Source organism: Caretta caretta, chromosome 9, assembly GCF_965140235.1.
Source record: "Caretta caretta isolate rCarCar2 chromosome 9, rCarCar1.hap1, whole genome shotgun sequence".
Classification (NCBI taxonomy): Eukaryota; Metazoa; Chordata; order Testudines; family Cheloniidae; genus Caretta; species Caretta caretta.
Window position 1 is genome coordinate 55,199,857 of NC_134214.1, and position 19,855 is coordinate 55,219,711.

Here is a 19,855-nt window from a genome sequence, read left to right on the forward strand (position 1 = left end):
TGCAGCAGCAGCTCCTGTCTGCTGAGAACTGGACCCAACCCCCTGCTCTGATCTGTTGGCTTTCACCACAGCATCATGTGACAAATGTGTCTGTGCACACTCAGGGCCTTCGCCCCAGGATGTGCCACCCCTTCCTCTTCCTGGCTCTGGTGCTGCCAGATCACCTACCCCAAGCTGGGCCTTGGTGGGCCAAATAAAATGATCCACTGGGTCTAGTATGGCCTCTCGGCCACAGTTGCCAATCTTTGTACTAAATCAATGAGGCACTAAAAGGCCCAGTCAGCATGTATGCAATATATGATGTCACTGAGTCTTTTTGCTTGCAGAGTGGCAAACTCTGGTTCTTGAGAAAGCAAATCACTGCCAGTCATTGTACAGAGGTGTTGTGCAAGCTCTTTCTATACAGCTCTGCCAATGTAACATAATCCTCCCTGCTATTCCAGGTCTCTGTCTCTTCAGAGCAGGTGATCAGTAATACCAGATGATGTGAGAAAATGTCCACTTGGGGCAAGGCTGAGAAAGGCATCTAACTTACCAGTAACAGGGTTTTCAGACACATTGCCTCTGCACATCTACAGAAGTTGCATGCCACACTCACAAGCCATGGAATCATTTAAAGAAGTAAAAGCAATAGCAGATAATCAGGGCTATACAAAAAACAATTTTCAGAGTAACAGCCGTGTTAGTCTGTATTCGCAAAAAGAAAAGGAGTACTTGTGGCACCTTAGAGACTAACCAATTTATTTGAGCATGGTTTAAACCATTGCTGTAAAAGGCCCTTTGCTCCTAACAGTCTCTTTGCTCCTCTCTGTCTTAAAGTCTAAGCAAAAGCCTATAGAGGAGAGTCAGTGTGGACATACTCAGAAAACTCCAATTACTGATAGGTAATCCTCTTTTCTCCTTCATGAAAATTGCTCTGCAGATCCCCACTGCAGGAGATTAACAAGCAGTTGAAATCCCAAGGAGGAAGGCTGGGGACTTCTCATCTAAAAGAGAAGCTCCACTCTAAACTGGTTTCACTCATTCCTTTCAAACAGACCCTGGATGTTCATACCGTGCATTACTGTTCTTGGGAAGAAGAGGCGAGCAGAGCATCATCCAGGAAAACAGATGAAGACATGAGAAGCTCAACCACCTGTTACGGAGTCCAAAGCCTCTTCCCTTAAGCTGCAGAGCTAAGGAAAAAGAGGGTTTAATCAGCTCTGAAGAGGAGAAAAATCACACATGTAATTCTTCGAAGATGCCATCACACAGGCTTCCTACTCTGGGATCCACGGAGATCACTGCAAAGCTCATGAATAATGTATTTCGCCTAGAACAGATGACTGTCCCACCAGTGACTCTTTCTAAAGGACCTAACTACCCAGCTTGCATGCAGATGTCACATACCTTCCCAAGATAGGAAAGCTTTAGAGTGAACACAGGCACACTGATAGAGCTTAACACTGAGCAGCTGTTTATTTCCAACACCATGACATTTACACTCAGCTAGGTTACAGCTGAAATGGCTAAGAAACACACATTTATACATCTACATTTTAGTTAAAGACACTAATAAATTTTAAAAAGTACATCTAACTTACAATGGACAACAGTTATTATGATGCACTGATCCAGTCCCTGCTTCTTTATGGGAGAAGGTGCCAAGTGAAAGGTCATGAAATCTTCTACCTAGAATCCTCTATCTGGGATCCTAGTCCTTTCCCATCCAGCATATATATGACTTCGAACCAACACAACTCAGGAGTCTCTCTCTCTCAAGGGAAACAGTTGTACATGCAAGCCCCTGCACCTCCCATGTTCCACAGGTGTCTGCTTTCCTCTTGTTTCTGCCATCCTCGCAACACACAGCACTTTCTTATCAATCTCTAACACCTTATTGTTTCTTCCCTGACACAAATATTTTTCCACCTGAAATATAAATCAGCCCCTTTAAGCCATGTTACCTATCAGCAGCATTTATTACTTTTAGCTTATAACAACTTTACCAGTCTTCATATCAGGGGCATCCATAATTTGCCCAACCAAGTGCTGCATTGCACAGTAGCCAAAGGAAACAGCAAATCTGCAGGAAGTGGGGCAGATTGAAACTATTTTTATCTTGAATATGGTGGCACAACCCACAGAGAGCAGGTGCCAGGGTATAATGCTCAACCTTGATGCAAGTGACTGTCACACTGTGTTAAAACTGAAGATGGATGGCACCTCCAGAGAGATAAGGGCTGGGATTTTCAAACACACCTAAGTAGCATAGGAACACAAGTATCAGTGACTTTCAATGGGGCTTATACTCCTACATCACTTAGGAACCTTTGAAAATACCACTCAAGAGCAGCAACATATTGCATTGGAGGATGTTTTGGTTAGTACTTTGGCCATCCCTGCCTTAAATAATGCGTCACTAGAGGAGGGTGATTAAAGGGTTTGTAAGAGGAGCCCTCCCCTCCATGAGGGATGCAGAGGACTCTGGAGGTATAATAACTATGTCTGGTAGGCCCCTCTCAGCAAGCAGCAGAGCAGGCTCTGAGCTCTAAGGAAACTGTGTGTGTTCTCTCATACAGGTCTCCTGCTCCAAGCTGTAAAATGTGACACCTATAAAACTAAAAGCTTCATGTTCTCCCCATTTCCCCACACCCCTACAAAAAAGTGAAGTTGTTGCCATGGCAATTTGCTGAAGAGCTACATAATTCTACAGCAGCTGTATTTTCTGTTTGAAATTAAAGTGAATTCAGGCCTTCCAGCTGGGTACATCTGCAGATCCTCAGTTAGTCCAAGAAGTTTGTGGCCAGCAGGTTGAAGCTATAGCAGCTGACAGTCCAGAGGTTTAGCAACACTAAGGGTCAGAAGGGAACTCCTGGGAGCCAGAAAGCCTGATATATGCAGTTATGGACCAAGAAACACAATTGACACACCCAATCATAATGAACATGGTCATCTGTCTCCATCAGGACATGCCATTGTATACCATACAGAACCCATAACTGGAACCTAATTCTCGGACACAGCAAACCATGGGATTCCCACAGAGTGGGAATTTTGCAGCCATTGTTAAGGTTCATTACCTCTCCAGTTAGCTTTGACTGTAGCAGACTTTACATCTTCTAGTCCAGTCTAACCTGATGTGACCCCAGTTCATCACTCCCCTTGTTCATCTAACTTCCACACCAGGTGGAAACAAGCATCTCATGTTACTGCTTTATCAACCCCTCACTCCTGGTTCCATCCCCCTCACTACAGATGTTGACAGCAGAGACCCAGCTCTGCCCCCTTCAGTTTGTGTGAGTATCCTTTTCATCCATGGGAATCAACAGGCTTGATCTCCCTGGAGAATCTGTGGCTCTCTTAATCACTTCCATCCACCTGGCAAGAGAGAAAAACAGAACATTTATAACATTCAAGGCCACGTCCTTTGCTTAAAAAACATTTCTGGGTATGTCTTCACTTTGAGCTGGGGTCGGGGGGAGAGATTCCCAGCTTGAGGAGACCTGAGCTAGCATGTTGAATAGAGGGCATAGCCATGGTAGCATGAGTAGGGGAGGCACTACCCAACCCAAGTACATGCCCATCAGTTGCTAGATATGTACTCAGGTCAGCTAGCCCTTCCCATTGCTCCCCTGCCATGACTACATTCTATTTTTAGTGAGCTACCTCAATCAGAGCTAGTGCTGGACGTCTCCTCAAGCTGGGAATCACCCCCCGAATCAAAGTGCAGACACATACCCTTTAAAAACACTAAAGCTTGCAAACCCCTGTGAGGTAGGCAGTCTGAACACCACTTTACTGCCGAGGGGAAAACGGGGTACAAAGAGAGGTGAACGGACCTGATCAGCATCACACATTGTATGTAATGTCCTTACATTAATGAACAAACAGAGTAACATGTTAAAATGGCTCAGAATCAGAACACTATTTGACAGGATCAAAGTAGCCAAAGTGACAATTATGTCTTGTATATAATACACAGTACCATATACACATGATCAGTTATGTTGCTTTCAGAATAGTCTGTTTTTAACCTTCTTTTGGAAAGTTAAAGTCCCACACAGGATGCTAACTAGCCTGTTGCAACCTAGAAAAATAAATAAAAAAGAGGGAGGTCAAGTAGTTGTGGACTTGAAGCAGATATTACTTGGCTTGTCAACTGCATTGCATTAGAGGGAGTGTAATTCTCTTCAGGAGTCAGCAGTCTCCAGGACTGAGGAAGTTTTATGTTTTCTTCCTTCAACATGGCAATTACCTTGATTATCAGACTCTTTCCCCAGTAGTTACATGGGAGGACAACCTGCAAACAGTCAGGTGATTTCTCATCACTAACACCATGGAAGTTTATTTTGAACCACTCCCTATTTCAATCAAACAGCCAACTTTATATTCAAGGTATGGAGTGCAGCTGGCACCAAATAATTTGCAGACATATTTGGCCCTTTGGATAATCATTCACAGACTTACATAAAGAGTTCCTAGAACAGTGGCTCTCAAACTTTCGTACTGGTGACCCCTTTCACACAGTAAGCCTTTGAATGTGACCCCCTTTATAAATTAAAAACACTATTTTTATATTGAACATTATTATAAATGCTGGAGGTGAAGTGGGGTTTGGGAATGGAGGCTGACAGCTTGCGACCCCCCATGTAATAACCTCGCGAGCCCCTGAGGGGTCACGACCACCAGTTTGAGAACCCCTGCCCTAGATCTAATTTAATTGCCTTTTTCCAGTTGAGACATTTCACTGACTCATGTTCTTAGGTAAATATCTAACACTTTCAAGCCCCTAAAGTCTATTCTAAGTGTTTTAGGACCATGAAAAGGATTAATATCTTCCATGAACAAGTTACTAAACTAAACCAGATCTTTTGTTAGATCCAAGGTCAGAGAAACCTGGGAGGATACCTCTGGAGATAACCAACATTGGAATGGAGGCCACAAGGCAATACCTAAAATATCCACTAGAGATTGTATTAGAAAAACTCAGTATGAAAATTATACAGAAATTGTCTCTCTCCTGTTCCGTGGAGTAAACTGTACTGGGCTTGCACCCCACCTGAAGAGAAGACTGAACCCACCGTGGGTGATGGTGCCCAAGGGCAGTCCTGTTTGGGGAAGTTAGCACCATATACCTGGTTTTGTAGTCAGGCTCACTGGATTCTCCTGTATTTTTATTAGGAAAGCTCTCTTCATTTAAGAGGTTATCCTTGGCCACTGAGAACTATTTGAGACTGTTCTTCTTTACAGTATGGAAAGAAACTCTTATAAAATGGGTAAAAAATGTCCCACTCTTGCTATCATTCTGGAAATCAATACTTAGGAATCCTGTTACTGGGAGAAACATGGCAATAATGAGAAAAACTCTAAATCAATTATATGTGGCTTGGAGATTTTTCTTAAACTCACTTTCTGAAAAAGTCAAAAAGATAGGGACTCAGGGTTGGAACTATTCCATAACACTGTGACCCATACAATTTGGAACTTGCTGGCAAGAGTTTGATTCTCTCAAGTGGGGATGGGGAGACTTCTCTTTCCTTACAGGAGGCAGAAGGGAATATAGGGAGAACACAAAATAATATTGGCCCAAGAGATTTCCTGGTTTCTAGAAGTAACTCAGTTTTCTGGTTCAATTGACTGGTGTATAAGATTGCACGTAGTTCTCTTGCATACAGTATAATTTAAAAATGTAAGTTCTGAGTATGAATGTATTGCAGTATAAACAACATTCAAAAAAATGTCACAGGACAAGACAGTTGCAAAGACAGCAATAGAACGCAGAACTCCTAACTCCCAGCCTTGTGTTCTAGCCTGTATACCATGCCCCCTCTCTCTTTGAAAAACAAAAAGATTTCTGCTGTACCTAAATAATAACCGCTCTCAATGAACTGTAAGTCAAAGGCTGCCTGGGCCCAGTGTGGGTATACTATGGGACATGGTGAGCAAGGTGATGGGTGCCCACACAGGGGGTATATACCTCCACACATGCTACGTTACCCAGATTCATTGGGATTTCTAGTATGTCATAGTGGAGAAGGAAGTTGGATCTCCAACTAGGCAGAACCACCAGCCATAGGCGCCGACTCTGTGGGTGCTCCAGGACCCACCAGCAGCCAAGCTCCCATCCCTCCCAGCATTTCTTGCCTGCTGGTGGCCCGCCAATCAACTCCTCCCCCTCCTGCCTGCTGTGGATCAGCTGTTCCACGGCATGCAGTAGGTTCTGGGAGGGAGGGGGAGGAGCGAGGACGGGGCACGCTCGGGGGTGGAATTGGGCAGGAAGGAGCGGGAGTGGAGGCGGAGTGGGGGCGGGAAGAGGCAGGGGAGGGATCTGGGGGAAAAGGGTGGAGGGGGGCGGGCCCTGGGCACCCCCGGGGAAACTTGGAAGCTGGCACCTGTGCCACCAGCTATTCCCCTCGGAAGGGTGTAAAGGTCTGAAGCAGTGACCACAGAGGAGCTTTGCAGCCATCAGGGATGGTGAGGGAAAGGATTCTCTCTTTCTAGGAATGCAGTGGATCCCCATGGGGGTATGTGGATTGTGCAGAGCAACAACGATTGGAATCTAAAATCTCAATTCTGGACTACCCACTTGTGGTTAAAGCAAATATAGACTCTGAGATGGATGGAGGAAGCATAAAGTTACCTCTCAAAGGTATACTTGCTCTCGGCCCTGAAGAAATATACATGGGACTTGAACTGCAACTTGAAGACATAATCCTTCTGAATGCCATCTGCCTCCACTGGGGTGCTGACTGTGTAGCCAAGTAGTGGGAGACTGGCCAACGGATAATCATCCTGGAACATAGCCAAACAGTGCAGTTCTTGGTGAAAGCCAGCCTTTACCAGTCAGCACATGGACAGCAATCACAGAGCACATGTTTGATCTTTCATATTGTACAGTCAAGAATGGCTTTACTTTCTCTAAGCAGGAGGTGAGAAGAGAAGCTGCCTTTCCATCTATTTTGAGACCCGTATGTTGTAAATCATGATGAAACTTTCCCCAAGCTTGCTTAATTATTTTAATAAAATTACATACCTCTATTCCCCTGCCACTCACTGTCTCCTGGATTTCCCCCACTGTCTCTCTCAAATCCAGAGGACTATTCCCACACCAAAACAAAGATTTTGTTCCCAATAACACTGTTTCCTTAAGGCAAGAAGCCCATATGAAATGAAAGAGGTTTATTGGGCTAATGAGCACTGAAGGTGCAGGTAGCATTGTGGAAACATTCACTACAGAAACATGCAGAAACCTCTCCACTGTCACAGGAATTCCTGAGGCCTATTTCAAATTGTTAGGTGTGCTGAACTTTAAAAAGGAGTCAGGGAGATTGGACTGGCATCTAAACACAAAGGAAAAAGAAAGGTGTAGGTGAAAGGTTCATTAATCAATTTGACCTCCTTTAGTCACTACTTCAAGAGACTCCCACCCATCACACTTCCAAGTTCAGTGCCACTTACAAAACAGGATATCCTGATTAACGCTGCGAGAGAAAGGTCCGTAGCCTTATGTAGCCTGACTCCATTAATTGCTGCTTGCTATTTTTCTTGCTACATGCCTTTGGAGTTAGGCAATTCAGTACAGATGATAGATGGTTGCAAAATGCACCTAGAGGACAGTAAAGAGCTATACATGTGTCTTCTGTCCAGTATCTCACCCCTTTCCACTACTATAGCATACCTGGTGAGTTTTGTAGAAGAACAAACAGAAGTTGGTGAAGACAACCCAGAGCTTTTGCCAGCCATTACTATTTTTGAATTTCCTCAGCAGGTACCCTGAAAGCTGATTCTAGCAATGAAGAAAAAGAAAACCAATATGAGATCACAGATCACTCTCCCCATGAACAAGATAAATGCTGCTGTTGGCACTATTCCATATCCTGACTGACGTTTCCCATTGTGGCTGCTTCTAGATAATGCAGAACAATTAACAGAGAGTCCTGTTCCTATGCTTTGAGAGGCTTCTAAGATGTTTCAGTTACTGATGGAATGCCTTAGCGCATTTTTGTATTGTCAATTTGACATCTACACAAAATGGTCTCCTTTCACATTGCAAAACAGTTAAATATGCATGGCATTTTCATCTCAACAGAAAATGGTTCAACTTGATTATGTGATTATTTACCAGTTGTTACTGTATGGGTTTTTAATTTTATTATACCAATGATTTACCATCCATAGCACCTCATTAAGAAGAGAATGATCTTGAGCTTCCCAAAAATCTAGCCCTACCATTGTCGTCATCTGCATCCTGTCTTCCTGAAACATGCTAAGAACTAATTGGCAACATCCACCAAGACCCTGCATTCAGTTTATTTGTGTGAGATCAAAAATAAAACATGAGAAGAAACAAGAAAAAGAGGATTCTTGATTGACACTGGAGTTCTGGACTAGGATATGACTACATAAAGCTGAGCTAGGAGTGGACAGCATGTTGCAAGGAAGCATTATTTAAGTTAATATACTAGTATACTGGAACCTGAGTAATAGAATAGTGGTACAATGAGAAGAGAAATAGATATGGCTAAAACTTCAAACAGGAAGAAATGACAGCATAGTAGTTTTATATCTAATGAAAAAGAAAAAAGAAAGCCCAGAGTTTAGGTTGGTGTAGCATAAACTTAAAGGATAACAGGGCTATTTTTGGAAGGTGAGGCAAAGATATCAATGGACTTCCACACCAATCACCAATCATTACAACTTCCATTCTGCATGCGTCAGGCATTCTCACACTTGCACAATGTTTAGGGTGCAGGTGAGAAGGGAAGAAGGTGAGAGGAACTAAAATTTTTTTCTGCTTTGGACTCAACTCAGTGTTTTAGAGGTGTTTTTACCTGAATCATGCATAAGTAATCAGACAGGGATAGGCTCTGGTTCCGATACCAGCAAACATGGGTGATTGTGTTGGGCCGACGGGTCTGGCCCAGCAAATAGCGAGGAGGAAGCTCTGGAGAAACAGCAAGAGAGCAGAAAACTGAGCAGAGAAAGAGAGAGAGAGAGAAAGTAGAGCTTTAGAAGAAGAAAAAGTGATGTAAGAAAAGCATCTGTTAAATAACAAAGGAATGTGAAAAAGTCATTGTATTAGAATCTGAAATACAGAGCAAAGCAAAATGGTGCTGGGAGAACTCATACTGCAATCCTAGAGTCAGTGGTATAAAGCTCAGAGCACTTCAGCTATAACAGTGATCTGGTGAAAAGAAAAGGAGTACTTGTGGCACCTTAGACACTAACCAATTTATTTGAGCATAAGCTTTCGTGAGCTACAGCTCACTTCATCAGATGCATACTGTGGAAAGTGTAGAAGATCTTTTTATACACACAAAGCATGAAAAAATACCTCCCCCCACCCCACTCTCCTGCTGGTAATAGCTTATCTAAAGTGATCACTCTCCTTACAATGTGTATGATAATCAAGTTGGGCCATTTCCAGCACAAATCCAGGTTTTCTCCCCCCCCCCACACACACACACATACACAAACCCACTCTCCTGCTGGTAATAGCTTATCTAAAGTGACCACGCTTCTTACAATGTGTATGATAATCAAGGTGGGCCATTTCCAGCACAAATTGTTAAACCCTGGATTTGTGCTGGAAATGGCCCACCTTGATTATCATACACATTGTAAGGAGAGTGGTCACTTTAGATAAGCTATTACCAGCAGGAGAGTGGGTTTGTGTGTGTGTGGGGGGGGGGGAGATGAGAAAACCTGGATTTGTGCTGGAAATGGCCCAACTTGATTATCATACACATTGTAAGGAGAGTGATCACTTTAGATAAGCTATTACCAGCAGGAGAGTGGGGTGGGGGGAGGTATTTTTCATGCTTTGTGTGTATAAAAAGATCTTCTACACTTTCCACAGTGTGCATCCAATGAAGTGAGCTGTAGCTCACGAAAGCTTATGCTCAAATAAATTGGTTAGTCTCTAAGGTGCCACAAGTACTCCTTTTCTTTTTGCGAATACAGACTAACATGGCTGTTACTCTGAAAACCAGTGATCTGGTGGCACTCATAAATTTGCCAAAGAACCAAGGCCAGCTTCCTTCAAATGGGATCTAGTTTGACTGCTGGCAAGATGACAGACAAAGGGTCTCCATGCCCATGTAAAAGGTTTATAAAACTTCCAGCAATGAGCTTATTAGTTTGCTATGTAAACCATGAAAATCTAGGTGCTCTGGTTTAATGCCCAGCTGCACTTCCTTCCATTAAACCTGAATGCTTTGAGAATAGAACTCTCAGGAAGATAGGAAGGTGGAAATATGCAAAGGTAACATTCTTGAAGAACTGCAGTTACTAAAGTAACCATGTTTTCTCCTTCAAGGCAACTACTACATATTCCTACTTGTGGGAATCTAGCAAGCAGTACAATCCTCCTGGAAGGTAGGCAGGGGAGGTCTAACTAAACAAGGATTGCAGAACTGCCTCCCAAAGGAAGCCTCACGTTAAAAATTCTGTCCTAGAAGTTTCCTAGTTTTCCTTTTACATTTTTTTTCTTCAAAACACTCTCTTGAATAAGAACACTGTGGTGGGGGTAGCAACATGTGTATATATACATATATACACACACAGACACACATGCATGTTCAAACATTTATTAACCTTTCACTCACTCACTTTCTGATGACCACAGAAATGATTGATAGCAACAGAAACGTATACTGGAGGAAGATCAGGTGGTGAATGAGCTGAGACAGACATTGAGATGTGAGAGCTGTGTCCTATAGGGTACCTCAACGGCCACACTGTGGTCAGTCATGGAGACACTGGTGTTGCGATACCAGCACACGTGCATTGTAGTGTTGGCACGGTGGTGGCTCTGCCTGTCCAGGGAGCTACGAGAAGACTGTATGTCATCTTCAGATTCCTGCTCTAGAGAGACCTCATCAGAGGATCCTGGGGAAGGAGAATTCAGCGGCAGTTTTAAGAAAACTGTGATACACAGCCTGTGGCAGAACCTGGGATTCCTCGGAATGTCTGCAACTTTTTCTTGAATCTACCCAACACTAACAGACATCAGCATGAATTTGTTACACAGCTCCTGAAAGTCACACTGAACTGATCATTCTGGCTGTCACAATCCAACTGTGTTTGGGGGATCTGACTCACAGAAATCAAAAATGCAGCTTGTATTAAAACGCTGAGCATGTGTTTTACAATATCACATCCAGAGAAGAATCTGACTTGGAAAGAGCCCCTTCGCACTGTGCAACAGAGAAAATTCACTGAAAAAAGGAATGTCACATGCTTCATCACAGACCATGGTAAAAACAGCCTCTTGTAGACTGACAAGAATGTGTCAGGAACTTCTTGTCCATCACAGATATCAGGTTCTATGGACGGGAAAAAGCACTGTGTGGTTAAACAGAGGAATATTCTCCAAAATAAGAGATGGTTAAGGCAGGGGCGGGCAAACTTTTTGGCCTGAGGGCCGCATTGGGTTTCTGAAATCGTATGGAGGGCCGGTTAGGGGAGGCTGTGCCTCCCAAACCAGCCAGGCATGGCCCGGCCCCCGCCCCCATCTGACCCCCCCTGCTTCTTGCCCCCTGATGGCCCCCCCCAGGACTCCTACCCCATCCAACCCCCACTGTTTCCTGACAGCCCCCTGGGAACCCCTGCCCCATCCGTCCCCCCTGCTCTCGGTCCCTTGACCGCCCCCAGACCTCCCACCCCTAACTGCCCCCCACAACCCCATCGAACCCCCTCTCCTTCCTGACTGCCCTCTGGGATCCCTGCCCCATCCAACCACCTTCTCCCTGACCACCGCTGGACTCCTTGCCCCTAACTGCCCCCCACCACCCCATTCAACCCCCTCCCCTCCTTCCTGACTGCCCCCCCAGGACCCCTGCCCCATCCACCCCCCTGCTCCCTAACCCCTGACCGCCCCCCGCTGCCCCATCCAACCCCTCTCCTCCTTCCTGACTGCCCCCCCCGGGACTCCTGCCCCTCCCAGCCGCCGTTCCCCGCACTCTGACCGCCCCAACCCCTATCCACGCCCCTGACCACTCCCCAAACTCCCCTGCTCTCTATCCAAACACCCCCCCCCCGCTCCCTGCCCCCTTACTACATTGCCTGGAGCACTGGCGCGGCTGCACCAGGACAGGCAGCGGTGCCACGCAGCACAGAGCACCATAGAATCATAGAATATCAGGGTTAGAAGGGACCTCAGGAGGTCATCTAGTCCAACCCTCTGCTCAAAGCAGGACCAACACCAACTAAATCATCCCAGCCAGGGCTTTGTCAAGCCTGACTGTAAAAACTTCTAAGGAAGGAGATTCCACCACCTCTCTAGGTAATGCATTCCAGTGTTTTACCACCCTCCTAGTGAAAAAGTTTTTCCTAATATCCAACCTAAATCTCCCCCACTGCAACTTGAGACCATTACTCCTTGTTCTGTCATCTGCTACCACTGAGAACAGTCTAGAGCCATCCTCTTTGGAAACCCCTTTCAGGTAGTTGAAAGGTCAGATCAGGCTGGGCTCTGCAGCTGCGCTGCCCAGAGCACTGCGCTGCACAGCGGCGTGGCTGCAGGGGAGGAGGGACAGCCTCCTGTGCCAGGAGCTCAGGGGCCTGGCAGGACAGTCCTGCAGGCCGGATGTGGCCCTCGGGCCGTAGTTTGCCCACCTCTGGCTTAAGTGGATTATGGATCATGCAAAACATATTATTGTTTTGCAGCACAAACTTCTATCTGCTGAGTCTCAAAATACCAGAAACTCATTCTAGCTAAGGGAGTCTACTATAAGGAAAAAGAGGAAAGAGCACTCCATTAGTATATACCACTTATCTTCCAAATTCTCAGACAGGAAGGATGCAGGGATCACAGCACCACTGGCATCATATTAATAACAAAGCAAAATGCTACTTACTGTTAGAACGATTATACATGGAGCTTTCCAAAAACGTGTCATATTTCTCACTAGATTTTTTGGCCATTTCAATTGCCATGTTAAGGTCTTCCATCCACTTCCCCATCTCCTGACGGGTACTGCAAAATAAAGAGTGCTGCTGGCTAAGCATCCTGATTTTGGACTGGGATTTAGTGCCAGATTTTTGAATGAAGATAAACTTTGATATCCCAGCATTCTGAGCTACCAAAATATGATGTTTGTTCACAGTTTATCATATAGCAACAGAAGCAGCTTTCCTGACAGGGATTTACGTTCCACAACTTCATGTGTGCAAAGTCATAGAAAATTTCACTCCTCCCCATCTGAAATCCATCGGGGCTTGTTAGGAAAGTATAGAGAACAGTTGCAATGCTCACTGGCCCATCCTGTGCAATGGTAACTTAGTTAAGTTGATCTCCCCCGAACCTAATTCCCTCCAGACCTGAGCTATGACACTACTCTCAAGGGAGCTGATGTACCTACATTTTTAAAACAGAAGCCTTTTTAAAAAAAACAACATTTTCCAACCTATATCACACAGAATAGGAGACATTGGTGGTAACTATCATAGAATATCAGAGTTGGAAGGGACCTCAGGAGGTCATCTAGTCCAACCCCCTGCTCAAAGCAGGACCAATCCCCAACTAAATATAAGGAAAAGCTAGTAACCTCAGATAATTATGTATGGTAACTGCTGGCAAAAGCTGACTTTTTAGTTGGTGACCACTTACTAAGTGATTCCTTATGAAGCCTTCTGATGGGGATCTGGCCTTTTAAATGCAGAAAATCAAGTTTAGGGCTCACCAAACATCTAATTACAAATAATCCTGGTAAATATATTGCAGCATGCCATTAAAATGTAAGACACAGAATGGGAGGGTGGAGTAGGGAGAAGTTAAGAGTTTATGATTACCAAGCAGTTGAAGACACAAGTTTAAAAATCATACACAATCTATACTGAAAAGGTAAGAGAATGAATAGACAGCAGTGTCAACTGACAGTGGACCTGTCAGACTCAACTGCTGTATAATTTTAACAGCATGTTCTAGGGTTGTGTGCCCACACAAATCTTGAGATGAAATTATAAGGAATATCATCATTCTTTATATGGGCTTTATGACTAATCTACTTTTTGAGATAAGAAATATTTTCAGACTGAAGACCATATTAAAGGAAGGTATCTTAAACTGGGTAGGTAGAATGACACTGAAAATGATAATACTGAAGCATTTGAAGGATGGCACTCCTTTTAAAAAGTATATCTATTTTAGCTTTCATCTTCAGAGTAAAATAGAGAATGCAGGATGCTGAAGATTTATTCCAGAGCATATGGAAACCATTTATAGATTATATGGATGACACTGTGATTACTGGGTAAGAACTTCATAGGTCATATTTATATATGAATAGTGGCTACAGAGTAATTTTTTCCTTTTAGTATCAAGACAAAGCATTTGCTCTTTTTTAAGTTTTAGAAAAATCCTGTCAAACATTTCCAAGTTATGACAGGATGAAAAAAATTATATATTCTTCTGATTTTAAGCATATTTCTAAGCTTTTTTTGGCTCACAATTGACTAAAAAATGGCTGAACTTCAAAACTGACATTTTTAGGTAAGCTAGTACTCGAAAAGGGTTAGTTTAGTCCTTCTGCTAATATGCAAAATATAAAATAAGTGACTGGTAAGCCATTAAAAACTTGATTTCACAAATGTTTGGCAATAGCTTTTGCTAACATTAGGAGCTATGAAACTAGCTGAATAAAAAAAACTACAAAGAATATGTAACCTTTAGATTAAGGGCTCCAATTCTGCCTCACCCGTGCATGCATAACTTCAACTGAATCCCATGGGAATTTTAGATGCACAAGAACAACTAGGGTCTGTTTCTAGGAGACTGTAGAAATGCTAAATTAAATTTTACATCTGGAGTATAGAGAGATTACATCTTGAGTATAAAGAAAAACAATAAACCGGAGTGAGAGTAAACCAATAAACCAATCCAGATTTAAAAGAGTCTTTTTAACAACAAATATTACAAATTTTGTAGTGAAATACAATGAAATACAACCTTACTGTAACATTGAGGTAACAAATTTATAATGCTCCAAATCTGGAAATGGAAAAGTTTAGGTTCTCACTAATTTAGCCAAGCTCTTTGTACATCCTGTCCTTTCTACAGCATATATTTATCACCTTAGTGTAAAGTTTTGCCTTGCAAAATTGACATACAAACATATCAATCCCAACTGCAAAGCTCAGACTGAATTAACTGGAGACTTCCCTCAGTAATGACTGAATAAAGACTGCAAGATTTATCTGATAGGTCATGAAAATATTCTGTTTTCTAATCACTTACAAAAAAAGAAAATTACAGAGAACTGAATATTGTGCAGAAGAAAAGTTTACTTTTGTAAATCAGTTCTCTGGCTTATGTACCAGTCCTTCTAGATCACGTCTTTTACTATCTGCCTGAATGCTGTAATATGAGGGAAGGGTCTTGATTTATTGTTGTGTTGTCCAGCAGGGAGAGCGATAGCTGCTAACACTCAATTTTCTAAAAGAGGAAAGAGCTAAGTTGAAAAGAACTTTGTTTACTTTACAAGCCATCCTTGAACTCATCTCATTTCCTGGATTGTGCAATGCCCAGGAATTCTGCACTTCTTAATCCCATTTTCATTTTCTACATTTTAACTGGGGTTAGTTTTAGTTAGTTTTAACTGGGGTTAGGGTTTTCTTGGCTCTCTAAAATATGTTCATGTTTAGATTGCCAAATAGCATTACTTGTATCTTTCCCCCTTTTCCTGTTTTAAATCAATTGGTTAAAGGCTTTCACTGCAAGCTCAGCCAGCTCATCAGGAAACAATGCACTAGCAATGTCACTTCTGCTGCTGTCCCTTTAAGAACTCATGGTTTGGTTAGATCAAATACTCCTTTCTGTGACATGACATTAATAAAAGGTATTTAAATACTGAATGTTTTATATCTATTGTCAAAACCATGCTTTCCTGAGGGCCCATGAAGCACTCCCCTGGCCCCTGCAATCAGCAGCCAAATGTTTAATCCAAGGGCTCTTACCTGCTTGTGGCTGGGAAGAAGAACTACATACCTTGCTGCCACTACTATGGTTTTCTGAGCTGAATAGATTGTGAAGCAGTGTGGGACAGACCATTCATTCTCACTCTCTTCCACCTAACATGAAGAAAAAAAGTTTCTCTCATCACTCACTGTGCAATGGTATGTACCCAAGTTGTTCTCTCTGGTTGGATAGGAACTAATTCACAACACCATGACTTCAGAGTTGCAACAAGTATGGAAGTCAGCTACTTCAGAAGCACCCAAAGTCTATTTTGGTTCTACACAGGAATCTATGTGTTATAATTCTAGTGCAACATCTGAAGGCTGTGTAAATGCCATAGCCAATGGGGTCGGAAAGGAGCAACTCCAACCAGGGTACATCTTATTACTCACCGGAGGATCCAGCACTATTAACTGTAAGTCAAACAGACAAAGAATAGCTCCATTAGAAGAAGAGGTAGAAGAACTGATATGGCTAGTTGTGAAAAACAACAGCACAGATCAGCATTCCCAGATCAGTCTCAAACAGTCATGCAAAAGTTAAGAGTTAAACAAGATTTCTCTTCAGATTGCTTTGCTAGTGAGGTGAAAAGAATGAACCCTTCATCCGCTGGTTTCACTCACAGACTAAAGCATGAAAAAGGTCCAGTCCACATAGAATCATAGAAGATTAGAGTTGGAAGAGACCTCAGGAGGTCATCTAGTCCAATCCGCTGCTCAAAGCAGGACCAACATCAACTAAATCATCCCAGCCAAGTCTTTGTCAAGCTGGACCTTAAAAACCTCTAAGGATGGAGGTTCCACCACCTCCCTAGGTAACCCATTCCAGTGCTTCACCACCCTCCTAGTGAAATACTGTTTCCTAATATCCAACCTAGACCTCCTCCACTGCAACTTGAGACCATTGCTTCTTGTTCTGTCATCTGCCACCACTGAGAACATCCTCCTAGCTCCATCCTCTTTGGAACCCCCCTCCAGGTAGTTGAAGGCTGCTATCAAATCCTCTCTCACTCTTCTCTTCTGCAGACTAAATAACCCCAGTTCCAGCAGCATCTCCTCATAAGTCATGTGCTCAGATCCCTAATAATTTTCGTTGCCCTCAGCCAGACTCTCTCCAATTTGTCCACATCCCTTCTGTAGTGGGGGGTGACCAAAATTGGACACAATACTCCAGGTGTGGCCTCACCAGTGCCAAATAGAGGGGAATAATTACTTCCCTCGATCTGCTGGCAACACTCCTTCTAATACAGCCCAATATGCTGTTGGCCTTCTTGGCAATGAAGGTACACTGCTGACTCTCTTCCAGCTTCTCGTCCACTGTAATCCCCAGGTCCTTTTCTCCAGAACTGCTGCTTAGCGAGTCGGTCCCCAGCCTATAGCAGTGCATGTGATTCTTCCTTCCTAAATGCAGGACTCTGCACTTGTCCTTGTTGAACCTCATCAGATTTCTTTTGGCCCAATCCTCCAATTTGTCTAGGTCACTCTGGACCCTATCCCTAACCTCCAGCGTATCTACCTCTCCCCCAGCTTACTGTCATCTGTGAACTTGCTGAGGGTGCCATTAATCCCATCATCCAGATCACTGATAAAGATGTTGAACAAAACTGGCCCCAGGACCGACCCCTGGGGCACTCCGCTTGATACCGGCTGCCAACTAGACATCGAGCCATTGATCACCCATTGATCACTACTCATACATCTCCATGGTCTTTGAGAACCCTGGCAGCAAGGCTGTTTTCAACAGCCTGGAAGCGCCTCACTCCCGACCAGCAGATGAGACTTTAGTTCAGCATAACTGCATGAAGTGAATGTACCAAGAGGCCTCAGTGCACAGTGGCTTCTTTATTTATTTAACCAATGCTGTGGTGCCCTTTGAAAGAAATTACTTACCAGCATGCCATGCAGAGGGAGGTATCCATGAATTTTGAACTGATTGGTACCCGTGACTCCTTTGCTTGTGTACAGCAGCATATCTGAGAACTGACAGAGGAAGGAGGAATATAACCTGTATGCTTAAAAAGATATTACCAGGTACTTTTTTCATACAGATGTTTCATTTAAGTTCACCATTATTTGTAATACCTTTTAAAAGCATGAAAATAAAGTTTCTTTCTCTACTAATTTTGTCCATTTCCATTAAAAAATTTGCTTTGTTTCTCTAATGGAGCTTGATATTAACATGGCTTTTTAAATGTACTTAAATTAAATAAATGGGTGTAAATAAACAGTCAGAAAATGGACTGGATTACTGCTGTCCTCCATATACCATGAGAAGAGAATCAGTGAACTTTTGGTTAGCATGTTGAGCTCCATCACCTCTGTACTGGGACTCAATCCCTGAAAAACAGCTTGGTTTGTGGCTATGCCTTGAGGACACTTGATGTGTAGACAGCAAAGGAAGCACTCACCAGAAAGAACATCCTCTGCTGTAAACCTTTTTTAGTGAGCTTGTACAAGCAACCCTCCCGGATAAATTCCTGTGGGGAAAAAGAAAGTTACATCAAGCTTTGCCTTTCTTCAAGTGCACAGAGTTTTGAAGTCTCTTCTTTTTTCCAACTTTCTCCTTGTTGCCAACACCATTTGGAGTAAGTGATAAAAGGCTGGACTTCAGCATACTGGCTACTGAACTAATGCCCCATTAACCTTATAGAACACTAAACTGTCCATTAGTTCTCTGATGTGCCACACTACTAATATGTAAAAAGAAAAGGAGTACTTGTGGCACCTTAGAGACTAACAAATTTATTTGAGCATAAGCTTTCGTGAGCTACAGCTCACTTAATCGGATGCATTCAGAAGAATAATATACCTAGAATCTAAAAAATCCTCCCAAAGTCACAGATACTCAGGGTTAATGCTAACACTGTGGTCCCTACTCTGTTGATGTTCCTCTCATCAATGCTATATTCTCCATATTCTCTCAGGCCACTCTAAAGCAGAGGTAAATCAGAGACTGAACCAGTAGAGACCTAGCAGTGTGGTCATTGTTTGGTGACGTAATGTATTGCCTCTTATCCAAGGGCCAATCATAACAGCTCACCGAGTACCTGTTGTACTCAGAGTATTGCAATGGAATATCAACCTAAGTTGAACTATTTTTGTTTTTGTTCCTTACAGTACCATTACAAGGGGAAAATGTGACCTGATATACAGGCACATATCCTGTGAGAACCCTTACAGGCTTTAAGATAAACACATAGTTAAAGTCTGTGGCAGGTAAATAAGTAGGTCATATAAACGTTGTTCCTAAGTAATCAAATAAAGGCTTTAGAAGTTAAGCAAAGAAAGTTACCTACTCTGTCAGGTGCTATGAGGTTATCAATGCCAATCAAGTCATGTTGTAGCTCTGTCAGCTTCTGGAAATTCTCCAGGTGGATCAAGCTGTTTTGGAGCTGAGTTGTCATCTCTGTAACCTCCTTCAGTGCATCTGCAGGAAAAGCAACACCAACACAGATCAGGGCTCCGCAGACAAAGCCAGAGGTCCTAGCCATCAATCTACCATCAGTTATTTTGTAACACTCAGTTAAAAGGGCTCAAATTTATGTATGCATTTATTTTTAATCACATGGAGAATATCATGCAACTTCATGGTAATTACATGTTTCTGGAGATTACCAGGTAATTACAATTTGTAAATCCAAAAGTAATTACCATGTAACCAATACGTTACTTTGAAAGTTAGAAAATATTACACTATATGGTATGGCAACTTCTTTGCTACATTTATATATTTAACCAAGCAAGAGTTTCTGAATGAGTATTACATCTTGTCCTCCACAGTAGGAAGCAAGGACTCATTTTCCAACTTGGCTTAAAAATATTAAAGACTGTCAAAAGTGAAAAGGAAAAAAGCTTTGGGCAATGGCAGAGGAGAAAAGGATTTTTCTATTCAAATAGAACAGTATTCATTAAAGCT

At 43.0% G+C, this 19,855-nt stretch overlaps 1 protein-coding gene across 14 annotated transcripts in view; it reads right to left on the reverse strand.

Moving 5' to 3' along the window:
- Positions 1–1,435: 1,435 nt before the first annotated feature.
- The window catches only part of FARP2 (FERM, ARH/RhoGEF and pleckstrin domain protein 2), a 213,956-nt gene continuing 195,536 nt past the window's right edge, over positions 1,436–19,855 (reverse strand). For 8 of the 14 annotated variants that reach the window (XM_075132309.1, XM_075132313.1, XM_075132312.1 and 5 more), the window contains 9 exons: positions 19,236–19,366; positions 18,348–18,416; positions 17,830–17,919; positions 15,971–16,053; positions 12,843–12,961; positions 10,709–10,872; positions 7,661–7,768; positions 6,623–6,774; positions 1,436–3,360 (listed from right to left, as the gene is read on the reverse strand). In XM_075132309.1, the coding sequence (XP_074988410.1) occupies positions 3,270–3,360; positions 6,623–6,774; positions 7,661–7,768; positions 10,709–10,872; positions 12,843–12,961; positions 15,971–16,053; positions 17,830–17,919; positions 18,348–18,416; positions 19,236–19,366 (1,007 nt within the window). In that variant the 3' untranslated portion in view covers positions 1,436–3,269. Of the gene's footprint in view, positions 3,361–6,622; positions 6,775–7,660; positions 7,769–8,813; positions 8,954–10,708; positions 10,873–12,842; positions 12,962–15,939; positions 16,054–17,829; positions 17,920–18,347; positions 18,417–19,235; positions 19,367–19,855 lie in introns of those variants that run through there. The other 6 variants (XM_075132311.1, XM_075132310.1, XM_075132314.1 and 3 more) reach the window with 6 other exon arrangements.